General features: G+C 40.6%; 1 protein-coding gene, 6 non-coding genes and 2 pseudogenes across 7 annotated transcripts; all 9 read right to left on the bottom strand.

The window, feature by feature from the left end:
* Window positions 1-640: 640 nt before the first annotated feature.
* On the bottom strand, window positions 641-1,795 carry LOC145982550 (uncharacterized). The gene has a single exon (XM_083116005.1). The coding sequence runs from the start codon at window positions 1,793-1,795 to the stop codon at window positions 641-643; it is 1,155 nt and encodes a 384-aa protein (XP_082972131.1).
* LOC145982570 (U2 spliceosomal RNA) lies at window positions 1,709-1,937 on the bottom strand (annotated as a pseudogene).
* Window positions 1,938-3,055: 1,118 nt separating this feature from the next.
* On the bottom strand, window positions 3,056-3,248 carry LOC145982597 (U2 spliceosomal RNA). Its single transcript, XR_014441098.1, has one exon. It is a non-coding gene; the product is annotated as a U2 spliceosomal RNA (small nuclear RNA).
* A 1,118-nt stretch (window positions 3,249-4,366) lies between these two features.
* LOC145982596 (U2 spliceosomal RNA) lies at window positions 4,367-4,559 on the bottom strand. The gene has a single exon (XR_014441097.1). It is a non-coding gene; the product is annotated as a U2 spliceosomal RNA (small nuclear RNA).
* Window positions 4,560-5,677: 1,118 nt separating this feature from the next.
* LOC145982595 (U2 spliceosomal RNA) lies at window positions 5,678-5,870 on the bottom strand. The gene has a single exon (XR_014441096.1). It is a non-coding gene; the product is annotated as a U2 spliceosomal RNA (small nuclear RNA).
* Window positions 5,871-6,988: 1,118 nt separating this feature from the next.
* On the bottom strand, window positions 6,989-7,181 carry LOC145982594 (U2 spliceosomal RNA). The gene has a single exon (XR_014441095.1). It is a non-coding gene; the product is annotated as a U2 spliceosomal RNA (small nuclear RNA).
* A 1,118-nt stretch (window positions 7,182-8,299) lies between these two features.
* LOC145982619 (U2 spliceosomal RNA) lies at window positions 8,300-8,491 on the bottom strand. The gene has a single exon (XR_014441119.1). It is a non-coding gene; the product is annotated as a U2 spliceosomal RNA (small nuclear RNA).
* Window positions 8,492-10,014: 1,523 nt separating this feature from the next.
* Window positions 10,015-10,163, bottom strand: LOC145982572 (U2 spliceosomal RNA; annotated as a pseudogene).
* A 1,118-nt stretch (window positions 10,164-11,281) lies between these two features.
* Window positions 11,282-11,472, bottom strand: LOC145982615 (U2 spliceosomal RNA). Its single transcript, XR_014441115.1, has one exon. It is a non-coding gene; the product is annotated as a U2 spliceosomal RNA (small nuclear RNA).
* Window positions 11,473-14,094: the final 2,622 nt, after the last annotated feature.

Genomic DNA, 14,094 nt, shown 5'->3' with positions numbered 1-14,094 from the left:
GATCACTCAATTTAAAATACAATAATCATACGACTGTTCATCATAAAGGCAGTTTACATCATTAAATAAAGTAAATTTGCATTCATTGCATACAATTCATTTATAACACAATAAGTGGAAATTCACAAGTAGATAATAAACTCAAAGACACCGAAAAACAAATAAAATACAATATGATTTGCAGTTGCATAGACTTTGAGCAGAATATAATCCAATAATTAAATGAATATAGTGGCCTTTAACCAAATAAAATTCAATCATGCCATGGACATATAATAATATACAAACGTTAAATTATAATTAAAATTATATAAAAGTTATAGGTCCACTACTTGAAATATTCAAACAACCCTTAATCAGTAAGGCCGCTTACAATATTTAAAATATAGCTAATTTACATTTATTAGCATATAATTCATTAATAACCGATTGGCCAAGATAAAACAAAAGGCTAACATTAATATCCTACAGGGCCAGTCCAATATTACAGCTTCCCGGTAACATGCTCGGTAGGATATAGGTCATATCAGGTTTAAGACTGGTAAAGTCAATCTACTACTACTTACACAAAACAAGTCACCAGTTAATGAAATCGTCAGTAATTATACTTCAAGAGTTCAACAGGTAGGAAGGTAAAATCTTAGTACTGTCTAGCCCCTGTTATATGCTCAATAAAAATATCCCTGGACCATTTAATAGTGTCGCTCACAATAAGCCTCTTCATTAGGCCTGAGTATCGATCACTAATGCCCAATGCTCTAATAATACTATCGTTGGCCGGGTCCCATGTTCCAAGGGCTCCAACAACTAGAGCATCACATGTGACCCGCCACCCTTTTGCAATAAGTTGGTCAGCAAGCGATTCGTATTTTAGTTGTTTAAGCATTCGAACAGCTTCAAGAGATTCCTTCCTGTTGTCAAATGGTACAGCTACATCCACAATGTGACACGACTTTTTCTCATTAGAATATGCAACTATGTCAGGCCTTAGTGTGCTATTGCACCCCTCAACTCTTTTATTAATATTAATGATGGAGAATTTGGATGCAATCGCTTTAGCTATACGCTCTTGAATTGCATTGTGGCGCAGCTGCCATGCAGCAGAATGAAGTCTGCAGTGGTTGATCACATGAGGCAAAGTTTCGACAGCGTACCCACATCGCCTACACCTTTTATCTCCTTGTCCGTATCTAGTAGTACCATTTAATTTTACGGTTCCCAGACGAGCCTGGTGTATAAATCTCCAATCTGCAAAGCGGGTATATTTACCCTCCCTAACAAAGTGATTGGAGAAGTAGGAGGCTGAAGAAATGTCCATTACTTTTCCTTGGTCAGGCTTCTTTTTGATTTTAACCAAGTAAAACTCTTGAGCAGCTTTTCTGAGCATTGATTGTAAATAGCCACGTGAAGATTCATCAACAATTATTTTGTTTCCACTAGAGGGACAAGTAAATCTAATCTCCAGGGAATTTCTGTTGTTATTGAACGACCATTCAATGTTGAATTGCTTCTTCAGTAACACAGTTGACTTTCTGCAGTAGGACCAGGTAGAAGAAGTATCACCTCCATCTCTGGAAAACTCCTCATCATTCCTGCCATTCAAGTAATCAGTCAACTCAGACCATGAGGGATCCTTCCTAATTTTCCTTCTTACCACACTCTTCAATTCACCCAATGCCACTCTTTGGACATTCACATCAGGAGTCGTCAGCAATCTATATGCACGGACAATGCCCGAAATATCAACCAGTTCACTCAGGGGCAGAATGCCAGCACCACCCTTATCCGTGGACATAAAAACTATTTCGGGACTAGCCCGAGCTGGCAAGTTAAGCCACTTCTTAACCAGTCGCTTCAAAGCCGAGTCAATTTCTCTGAAGTTCTTTGATAAGAACAGATACTACACTTTGATCTTAGCCAAAAGGCCGAGAAGCGATGGGGTTTGGTGCAAAAAGTGTAAAAATGTACGTGAACAACAGCTTACCTGGCCGTGGGAGTCACAGTTCCGTTGACCCTGCAGATTGATCACAAGATTTCTGATCACAAATGAACATGTATTTAAACGCAGGCCAGAAGGACACATTTAATTGATGTCTGAGATTTGCCGATATGCACCACAATTTGTCAGGGTGAGGAAAGGAAGTGATCTGGAGTGACACTTTTTGAGGGCCAGGTACTTATACCAATGGCTAGAAAACAGGTTCCGTTTCCGGTGCTCTGAGAAATTCCCTCGCGCAGCGTGGATTTTCCCTCACTGGCGCACGATCGTAGAGTCGTCACTGGTTTCCCGCCATTGGACGCCCAAGCTGCTAATATTTCTGGATCGCAGTAAATAGAATGAAATGCGGCCATCGGGGAATGTAGGTAGCATTGGCCCAACTTGACTCTAGTTTCGCAGTGTACAACTAAAAAGCAACGCATGTGGGTTTACGTAATACCTTTTAATATAAGTGTGTGTATTGCAGAAATAGAAAAGAGGCCACATGAGGAGGAAAAAGTGTAAAATTGCAGAAGTGGATACATTTCGCGAAACGAAATTGTTCCCATTTGACACCGAAAAGGTGCCTGTTGCACACACCGTGAATGCCTCGGTACGGGTTTAAACGAACGGGAGACAAGCTGTGACGCTGTATTGAGCATTGCGAAAGGTTGTGGAGAAAAGTGATATGAAAGAAAGATAGGCACAGAGAGGGCAATTTGAGTGGTGTGCATGTGTGAATCGCCTTACCTAAAGTGACAAATGAACATTGGAAATTACCTAGAGAAATCGAGGACATGGTTCATGTGTGGGCGAGCCTCTGTGCTGGAGTGGTCAGTGTTAAGCGTTACGAAGAGAGGGAAGTTGGAAATATAGAAAATGTTCCATCCTGCTATCCATCGTCGCGATTATCCGAAATGGTAGTAACGCGACGTAAAGGGAAGTGAAAGAAGTAGAGTAAGCTTTTCAATGGAAATGTCGCATGTTCTGTAGTCAACTAAATATCCGATCAATTGACATTGCAGAAATCCAAAATATTAAACACATTTTTGGGTTAATCGTTTTTTTTTGCATTCGATAAGGTCTGCCGTTCCCGACTGTACTGCAATGCCGGGCCGACAGGTGGTGAGGGTGTGGCAAGCCACGACCGCCTCACCTGTTTCCAAAAATCAGTTTAATATACTGGACCTGCAATGCAGGTCGTATCAGATATTAAGCTGATAAGAACAGATACTACACTTTGATCTTAGCCAAAAGGCCGAGAAGCGATGGGGTTTGGTGCAAAAAGTGTAAAAATGTACGTGAACAACAGCTTACCTGGCCGTGGGAGTCACAGTTCCGTTGACCCTGCAGATTGATCACAAGATTTCTGATCACAAATGAACATGTATTTAAACGCAGGCCAGAAGGACACATTTAATTGATGTCTGAGATTTGCCGATATGCACCACAATTTGTCAGGGTGAGGAAAGGAAGTGATCTGGAGTGACACTTTTTGAGGGCCAGGTACTTATACCAATGGCTAGAAAACAGGTTCCGTTTCCGGTGCTCTGAGAAATTCCCTCGCGCAGCGTGGATTTTCCCTCACTGGCGCACGATCGTAGAGTCGTCACTGGTTTCCCGCCATTGGACGCCCAAGCTGCTAATATTTCTGGATCGCAGTAAATAGAATGAAATGCGGCCATCGGGGAATGTAGGTAGCATTGGCCCAACTTGACTCTAGTTTCGCAGTGTACAACTAAAAAGCAACGCATGTGGGTTTACGTAATACCTTTTAATATAAGTGTGTGTATTGCAGAAATAGAAAAGAGGCCACATGAGGAGGAAAAAGTGTAAAATTGCAGAAGTGGATACATTTCGCGAAACGAAATTGTTCCCATTTGACACCGAAAAGGTGCCTGTTGCACACACCGTGAATGCCTCGGTACGGGTTTAAACGAACGGGAGACAAGCTGTGACGCTGTATTGAGCATTGCGAAAGGTTGTGGAGAAAAGTGATATGAAAGAAAGATAGGCACAGAGAGGGCAATTTGAGTGGTGTGCATGTGTGAATCGCCTTACCTAAAGTGACAAATGAACATTGGAAATTACCTAGAGAAATCGAGGACATGGTTCATGTGTGGGCGAGCCTCTGTGCTGGAGTGGTCAGTGTTAAGCGTTACGAAGAGAGGGAAGTTGGAAATATAGAAAATGTTCCATCCTGCTATCCATCGTCGCGATTATCCGAAATGGTAGTAACGCGACGTAAAGGGAAGTGAAAGAAGTAGAGTAAGCTTTTCAATGGAAATGTCGCATGTTCTGTAGTCAACTAAATATCCGATCAATTGACATTGCAGAAATCCAAAATATTAAACACATTTTTGGGTTAATCGTTTTTTTTTGCATTCGATAAGGTCTGCCGTTCCCGACTGTACTGCAATGCCGGGCCGACAGGTGGTGAGGGTGTGGCAAGCCACGACCGCCTCACCTGTTTCCAAAAATCAGTTTAATATACTGGACCTGCAATGCAGGTCGTATCAGATATTAAGCTGATAAGAACAGATACTACACTTTGATCTTAGCCAAAAGGCCGAGAAGCGATGGGGTTTGGTGCAAAAAGTGTAAAAATGTACGTGAACAACAGCTTACCTGGCCGTGGGAGTCACAGTTCCGTTGACCCTGCAGATTGATCACAAGATTTCTGATCACAAATGAACATGTATTTAAACGCAGGCCAGAAGGACACATTTAATTGATGTCTGAGATTTGCCGATATGCACCACAATTTGTCAGGGTGAGGAAAGGAAGTGATCTGGAGTGACACTTTTTGAGGGCCAGGTACTTATACCAATGGCTAGAAAACAGGTTCCGTTTCCGGTGCTCTGAGAAATTCCCTCGCGCAGCGTGGATTTTCCCTCACTGGCGCACGATCGTAGAGTCGTCACTGGTTTCCCGCCATTGGACGCCCAAGCTGCTAATATTTCTGGATCGCAGTAAATAGAATGAAATGCGGCCATCGGGGAATGTAGGTAGCATTGGCCCAACTTGACTCTAGTTTCGCAGTGTACAACTAAAAAGCAACGCATGTGGGTTTACGTAATACCTTTTAATATAAGTGTGTGTATTGCAGAAATAGAAAAGAGGCCACATGAGGAGGAAAAAGTGTAAAATTGCAGAAGTGGATACATTTCGCGAAACGAAATTGTTCCCATTTGACACCGAAAAGGTGCCTGTTGCACACACCGTGAATGCCTCGGTACGGGTTTAAACGAACGGGAGACAAGCTGTGACGCTGTATTGAGCATTGCGAAAGGTTGTGGAGAAAAGTGATATGAAAGAAAGATAGGCACAGAGAGGGCAATTTGAGTGGTGTGCATGTGTGAATCGCCTTACCTAAAGTGACAAATGAACATTGGAAATTACCTAGAGAAATCGAGGACATGGTTCATGTGTGGGCGAGCCTCTGTGCTGGAGTGGTCAGTGTTAAGCGTTACGAAGAGAGGGAAGTTGGAAATATAGAAAATGTTCCATCCTGCTATCCATCGTCGCGATTATCCGAAATGGTAGTAACGCGACGTAAAGGGAAGTGAAAGAAGTAGAGTAAGCTTTTCAATGGAAATGTCGCATGTTCTGTAGTCAACTAAATATCCGATCAATTGACATTGCAGAAATCCAAAATATTAAACACATTTTTGGGTTAATCGTTTTTTTTTGCATTCGATAAGGTCTGCCGTTCCCGACTGTACTGCAATGCCGGGCCGACAGGTGGTGAGGGTGTGGCAAGCCACGACCGCCTCACCTGTTTCCAAAAATCAGTTTAATATACTGGACCTGCAATGCAGGTCGTATCAGATATTAAGCTGATAAGAACAGATACTACACTTTGATCTTAGCCAAAAGGCCGAGAAGCGATGGGGTTTGGTGCAAAAAGTGTAAAAATGTACGTGAACAACAGCTTACCTGGCCGTGGGAGTCACAGTTCCGTTGACCCTGCAGATTGATCACAAGATTTCTGATCACAAATGAACATGTATTTAAACGCAGGCCAGAAGGACACATTTAATTGATGTCTGAGATTTGCCGATATGCACCACAATTTGTCAGGGTGAGGAAAGGAAGTGATCTGGAGTGACACTTTTTGAGGGCCAGGTACTTATACCAATGGCTAGAAAACAGGTTCCGTTTCCGGTGCTCTGAGAAATTCCCTCGCGCAGCGTGGATTTTCCCTCACTGGCGCACGATCGTAGAGTCGTCACTGGTTTCCCGCCATTGGACGCCCAAGCTGCTAATATTTCTGGATCGCAGTAAATAGAATGAAATGCGGCCATCGGGGAATGTAGGTAGCATTGGCCCAACTTGACTCTAGTTTCGCAGTGTACAACTAAAAAGCAACGCATGTGGGTTTACGTAATACCTTTTAATATAAGTGTGTGTATTGCAGAAATAGAAAAGAGGCCACATGAGGAGGAAAAAGTGTAAAATTGCAGAAGTGGATACATTTCGCGAAACGAAATTGTTCCCATTTGACACCGAAAAGGTGCCTGTTGCACACACCGTGAATGCCTCGGTACGGGTTTAAACGAACGGGAGACAAGCTGTGACGCTGTATTGAGCATTGCGAAAGGTTGTGGAGAAAAGTGATATGAAAGAAAGATAGGCACAGAGAGGGCAATTTGAGTGGTGTGCATGTGTGAATCGCCTTACCTAAAGTGACAAATGAACATTGGAAATTACCTAGAGAAATCGAGGACATGGTTCATGTGTGGGCGAGCCTCTGTGCTGGAGTGGTCAGTGTTAAGCGTTACGAAGAGAGGGAAGTTGGAAATATAGAAAATGTTCCATCCTGCTATCCATCGTCGCGATTATCCGAAATGGTAGTAACGCGACGTAAAGGGAAGTGAAAGAAGTAGAGTAAGCTTTTCAATGGAAATGTCGCATGTTCTGTAGTCAACTAAATATCCGATCAATTGACATTGCAGAAATCCAAAATATTAAACACATTTTTGGGTTAATCGTTTTTTTTTGCATTCGATAAGGTCTGCCGTTCCCGACTGTACTGCAATGCCGGGCCGACAGGTGGTGAGGGTGTGGCAAGCCACGACCGCCTCACCTGTTTCCAAAAATCAGTTTAATATACTGGACCTGCAATGCAGGTCGTATCAGATATTAAGCTGATAAGAACAGATACTACACTTTGATCTTAGCCAAAAGGCCGAGAAGCGATGGGGTTTGGTGCAAAAAGTGTAAAAATGTACGTGAACAACAGCTTACCTGGCCGTGGGAGTCACAGTTCCGTTGACCCTGCAGATTGATCACAAGATTTCTGATCACAAATGAACATGTATTTAAACGCAGGCCAGAAGGACACATTTAATTGATGTCTGAGATTTGCCGATATGCACCACAATTTGTCAGGGTGAGGAAAGGAAGTGATCTGGAGTGACACTTTTTGAGGGCCAGGTACTTATACCAATGGCTAGAAAACAGGTTCCGTTTCCGGTGCTCTGAGAAATTCCCTCGCGCAGCGTGGATTTTCCCTCACTGGCGCACGATCGTAGAGTCGTCACTGGTTTCCCGCCATTGGACGCCCAAGCTGCTAATATTTCTGGATCGCAGTAAATAGAATGAAATGCGGCCATCGGGGAATGTAGGTAGCATTGGCCCAACTTGACTCTAGTTTCGCAGTGTACAACTAAAAAGCAACGCATGTGGGTTTACGTAATACCTTTTAATATAAGTGTGTGTATTGCAGAAATAGAAAAGAGGCCACATGAGGAGGAAAAAGTGTAAAATTGCAGAAGTGGATACATTTCGCGAAACGAAATTGTTCCCATTTGACACCGAAAAGGTGCCTGTTGCACACACCGTGAATGCCTCGGTACGGGTTTAAACGAACGGGAGACAAGCTGTGACGCTGTATTGAGCATTGCGAAAGGTTGTGGAGAAAAGTGATATGAAAGAAAGATAGGCACAGAGAGGGCAATTTGAGTGGTGTGCATGTGTGAATCGCCTTACCTAAAGTGACAAATGAACATTGGAAATTACCTAGAGAAATCGAGGACATGGTTCATGTGTGGGCGAGCCTCTGTGCTGGAGTGGTCAGTGTTAAGCGTTACGAAGAGAGGGAAGTTGGAAATATAGAAAATGTTCCATCCTGCTATCCATCGTCGCGATTATCCGAAATGGTAGTAACGCGACGTAAAGGGAAGTGAAAGAAGTAGAGTAAGCTTTTCAATGGAAATGTCGCATGTTCTGTAGTCAACTAAATATCCGATCAATTGACATTGCAGAAATCCAAAATATTAAACACATTTTTGGGTTAATCGTTTTTTTTTGCATTCGATAAGGTCTGCCGTTCCCGACTGTACTGCAATGCCGGGCCGACAGGTGGTGAGGGTGTGGCAAGCCACGACCGCCTCACCTGTTTCCAAAAATCAGTTTAATATACTGGACCTGCAATGCAGGTCGTATCAGATATTAAGCTGATAAGAACAGATTAAAACTTTTATTCAAGAAAATGCTCCAGATTACAGTACATTTAAGATAGAAAATAGACAAATTGCACATCATTGATGGCGTTCATTTTTAGTTTACAATACATTTAAAAAATGAAATAATAAGTTGCACATCTTTGATGGCTGATCTTGCCAAAACATAGATGAAACAGGCAATAATAAAATTATAGGGCCAATGCACATATAAACCAATAAAAATCACAATATATAAATTTCCAGATGCAAAGTAAAGTAAGGAGATCAACAGAGTCAAATTGAGCTACAATCTCAATAGGTAACATTGCACAAATTCATAACCTAATTTCGATGTCATGGTAACATCCTTGTTTTCACAAAAATAATTCTTAATGTATATTGCAGTTCTTTTAATAATGAAATGCCCAGTGGCACATCCTAAATAGTCATTCATGTAAAAAAAAACATAAGTAAAATAGATAACAGATTTTAGTCTATTACCATTAGGCAGATCACAATTACCTGATTAAATCAATTCATTAAAAAATTCCATCAATTATACTCCATTTCAATATCAATATGGCTCAATTAAGTTGATTGTCAAAATGACATCAAAGACCATAAAAACACAATAGAATTAATGTACATATAAGTTAATAAAGATTACCATACACACCGTTGCGAGTTCAAACTATAATAGCAAGTTTGGTCAAGTCAAATTAATGTTTTTGTCAAAGGCCATAGTGTCAAATTTAAATGTTATGTACGTATAAGCATATAAAATCACAGAATATACAATAGCAAATTCAGAAAATAATAGGTTCAGCTCAACAAATTAGCAACTTCATTGCACAATGATTCTAATAATTATAACAGCTCATTCAAGAATAAAATGTCTAATTTCTCATCCTAGATAATCATTCTAGTAGAAGCATTGGTGAAATAGATAACAAATTTCAATCCATTGCAATTAGGCAGTTCACAATTACATGATTAAACCATTCATTAAAAATCACATCAGTAATACTCCATATCAATGTCAATGTGACCAATCTAAATCCCTTGTCAAAATTACTCAAAGGCCATAAATATTAACATTAAATACAATAAAAACAGTGAACATATAACTCAATAAGGTTCACCGTACACAAAGTATCAAATTCAAAATATAATAGCAAATTTGGTGGAGCCAAAATAAGCTCCAGTTACATAAATCAAGTTGAGCAAATTCTTATCTAATATAATTAACATCGCCACTCAGGCCTCCTGGTATTGCCTTGATCCGGTGATATGTTCAATGAATATGTCGCGAGACCATTTGATGGTGTCCCTTACCATCAATTTTTTCATCAGGCCCGCATACCTGTCGCTAATACCCAAAGCCCTAATGATACTATCATTTGCTGGGTCCCATGATCCCAGAGCTCCAACAACCAAGGCATCACAAGTAACTCGCCACCCCTGACTAGCAAGTTCATCAGCAAGCGGTTCGTACTTTAGCTGTTTAATCATCCGAACCGCCTCTAATGCTTCCTTCCTGTTTTCAAAGGGTACTGCTATGTCGATGATATGGCATGTTTTGCCAACTGGAGATCTGATTACAAGGTCAGGTCTGAGCAAGCTGTTACACCCTTCCACTCTTTTATTGACACTGACATTGTAGCGATTAGATGCAAGAGCTTTAATTTAAGAACAGATACTACACTTTGATCTTAGCCAAAAGGCCGAGAAGCGATGGGGTTTGGTGCAAAAAGTGTAAAAATGTACGTGAACAACAGCTTACCTGGCCGTGGGAGTCACAGTTCCGTTGACCCTGCAGATTGATCACAAGATTTCTGATCACAAATGAACATGTATTTAAACGCAGGCCAGAAGGACACATTTAATTGATGTCTGAGATTTGCCGATATGCACCACAATTTGTCAGGGTGAGGAAAGGAAGTGATCTGGAGTGACACTTTTTGAGGGCCAGGTACTTATACCAATGGCTAGAAAACAGGTTCCGTTTCCGGTGCTCTGAGAAATTCCCTCGCGCAGCGTGGATTTTCCCTCACTGGCGCACGATCGTAGAGTCGTCACTGGTTTCCCGCCATTGGACGCCCAAGCTGCTAATATTTCTGGATCGCAGTAAATAGAATGAAATGCGGCCATCGGGGAATGTAGGTAGCATTGGCCCAACTTGACTCTAGTTTCGCAGTGTACAACTAAAAAGCAACGCATGTGGGTTTACGTAATACCTTTTAATATAAGTGTGTGTATTGCAGAAATAGAAAAGAGGCCACATGAGGAGGAAAAAGTGTAAAATTGCAGAAGTGGATACATTTCGCGAAACGAAATTGTTCCCATTTGACACCGAAAAGGTGCCTGTTGCACACACCGTGAATGCCTCGGTACGGGTTTAAACGAACGGGAGACAAGCTGTGACGCTGTATTGAGCATTGCGAAAGGTTGTGGAGAAAAGTGATATGAAAGAAAGATAGGCACAGAGAGGGCAATTTGAGTGGTGTGCATGTGTGAATCGCCTTACCTAAAGTGACAAATGAACATTGGAAATTACCTAGAGAAATCGAGGACATGGTTCATGTGTGGGCGAGCCTCTGTGCTGGAGTGGTCAGTGTTAAGCGTTACGAAGAGAGGGAAGTTGGAAATATAGAAAATGTTCCATCCTGCTATCCATCGTCGCGATTATCCGAAATGGTAGTAACGCGACGTAAAGGGAAGTGAAAGAAGTAGAGTAAGCTTTTCAATGGAAATGTCGCATGTTCTGTAGTCAACTAAATATCCGATCAATTGACATTGCAGAAATCCAAAATATTAAACACATTTTTGGGTTAATCGTTTTTTTTTGCATTCGATAAGGTCTGCCGTTCCCGACTGTACTGCAATGCCGGGCCGACAGGTGGTGAGGGTGTGGCAAGCCACGACCGCCTCACCTGTTTCCAAAAATCAGTTTAATATACTGGACCTGCAATGCAGGTCGTATCAGATATTAAGCTGATAAGAACAGATAAAAAAAACTTTATTACAGAAAATGCTGAACGAAGTTCAGAATATACAGCTCACCTATTTTAAAATGAGATTTCAAGTTGCACAGCCTTAGCTGGCAGTATAGACATAATATTAGAACAGAGTTATAAAATCCAATCAAAATCAGGTATTGTAAAATACAAATCAATTATTGAATTAGAAGATCAAGTTCAAGTTCATTAACTACGTCATCAATTCATAACATATCCAGTATAACCAATATGAGTATCGCTAAATATTCATAAACCATTTGAGTTTATGCCTCATACGCTTAAATAGTTCAAATTTAACATATGAACATTAACCCCACTACAACTAGGAGTTAAATTTGTCAATCTTCAAAGATGACAACGTATGCTATACTAAATAATCTCATAAGATACAACCATAAAATAAGCAAGCGAGACTTCAACCTTAGATCAAATATTCAAAAACACTAAAGGCAAGTTAAAACCAATAAGAATTAGCAATTGCATAAGTGTACAGCATTAGATATATCGTTGCGGGACCATATACATAACAAATTGGCCGTATGATAACCATAAGAGTCATGTGTCAGGTGAATATATTTCTAAAAAATTAATCCAGAATATTAAGTAACGTATAATCACGATAATAACTCTACTTAGTTTGACATACAATAATTACAGAGCCATTAGTAAATGACTATCCTCCATCCTATGATATAGGATCACTCAATTTAAAATACAATAATCATACGACTGTTCATCATAAAGGCAGTTTACATCATTAAATAAAGTAAATTTGCATTCATTGCATACAATTCATTTATAACACAATAAGTGGAAATTCACAAGTAGATAATAAACTCAAAGACACCGAAAAACAAATAAAATACAATATGATTTGCAGTTGCATAGACTTTGAGCAGAATATAATCCAATAATTAAATGAATATAGTGGCCTTTAACCAAATAAAAATTCAATCATGCCATGGACATATAATAATATACAAACGTTAAATTATAATTAAAATTATATAAAAGTTATAGGTCCACTACTTGAAATATTCAAACAACCCTTAATCAGTAAGGCCGCTTACAATATTTAAAATATAGCTAATTTACATTTATTAGCATATAATTCATTAATAACCGATTGGCCAAGATAAAACAAAAGGCTAACATTAATATCCTACAGGGCCAGTCCAATATTACAGCTTCCCGGTAACATGCTCGGTAGGATATAGGTCATATCAGGTTTAAGACTGGTAAAGTCAATCTACTACTACTTACACAAAACAAGTCACCAGTTAATGAAATCGTCAGTAATTATACTTCAAGAGTTCAACAGGTAGGAAGGTAAAATCTTAGTACTGTCTAGCCCCTGTTATATGCTCAATAAAAATATCCCTGGACCATTTAATAGTGTCGCTCACAATAAGCCTCTTCATTAGGCCTGAGTATCTATCACTAATGCCCAATGCTCTAATAATACTATCGTTGGCCGGGTCCCATGTTCCAAGGGCTCCAACAACTAGAGCATCACATGTGACCCGCCACCCTTTTGCAATAAGTTGGTCAGCAAGCGATTCGTATTTTAGTTGTTTAAGCATTCGAACAGCTTCAAGAGATTCCTTCCTGTTGTCAAATGGTACAGCTACATCCACAATGTGACACGACTTTTTCTCATTAGAATATGCAACTATGTCAGGCCTTAGTGTGCTATTGCACCCCTCAACTCTTTTATTAATATTAATGATGGAGAATTTGGATGCAATCGCTTTAGCTATACGCTCTTGAATTGCATTGTGGCGCAGCTGCCATGCAGCAGAATGAAGTCTGCAGTGGTTGATCACATGAGGCAAAGTTTCGACAGCGTACCCACATCGCCTACACCTTTTATCTCCTTGTCCGTATCTAGTAGTACCATTTAATTTTACGGTTCCCAGACGAGCCTGGTGTATAAATCTCCAATCTGCAAAGCGGGTATATTTACCCTCCCTAACAAAGTGATTGGAGAAGTAGGAGGCTGAAGAAATGTCCATTACTTTTCCTTGGTCAGGCTTCTTTTTGATTTTAACCAAGTAAAACTCTTGAGCAGCTTTTCTGAGCATTGATTGTAAATAGCCACGTGAAGATTCATCAACAATTATTTTGTTTCCACTAGAGGGACAAGTAAATCTAATCTCCAGGGAATTTCTGTTGTTATTGAACGACCATTCAATGTTGAATTGCTTCTTCAGTAACACAGTTGACTTTCTGCAGTAGGACCAGGTAGAAGAAGTATCACCTCCATCTCTGGAAAACTCCTCATCATTCCTGCCATTCAAGTAATCAGTCAACTCAGACCATGAGGGATCCTTCCTAATTTTCCTTCTTACCACACTCTTCAATTCACCCAATGCCACTCTTTGGACATTCACATCAGGAGTCGTCAGCAATCTATATGCACGGACAATGCCCGAAATATCAACCAGTTCACTCAGGGGCAGAATGCCAGCACCACCCTTATCCGTGGACATAAAAACTATTTCGGGACTAGCCCGAGCTGGCAAGTTAAGCCACTTCTTAACCAGTCGCTTCAAAGCCGAGTCAATTTCTCTGAAGTTCTTTTTCATTATAAGTGAACCCCTAAGAGAATGCTGAAAGCGAGGCAAAATGAAGGACCTTATTGCAT

Source organism: Lepisma saccharinum, unplaced genomic scaffold (genome assembly GCF_977018435.1).
Source record: "Lepisma saccharinum unplaced genomic scaffold, izLepSacc3.1 HAP1_SCAFFOLD_250, whole genome shotgun sequence".
NCBI classification, from domain to species: Eukaryota; Metazoa; Arthropoda; class Insecta; order Zygentoma; family Lepismatidae; genus Lepisma; species Lepisma saccharinum.
This window is presented reverse-complemented; position numbering and strand designations above follow the sequence as displayed.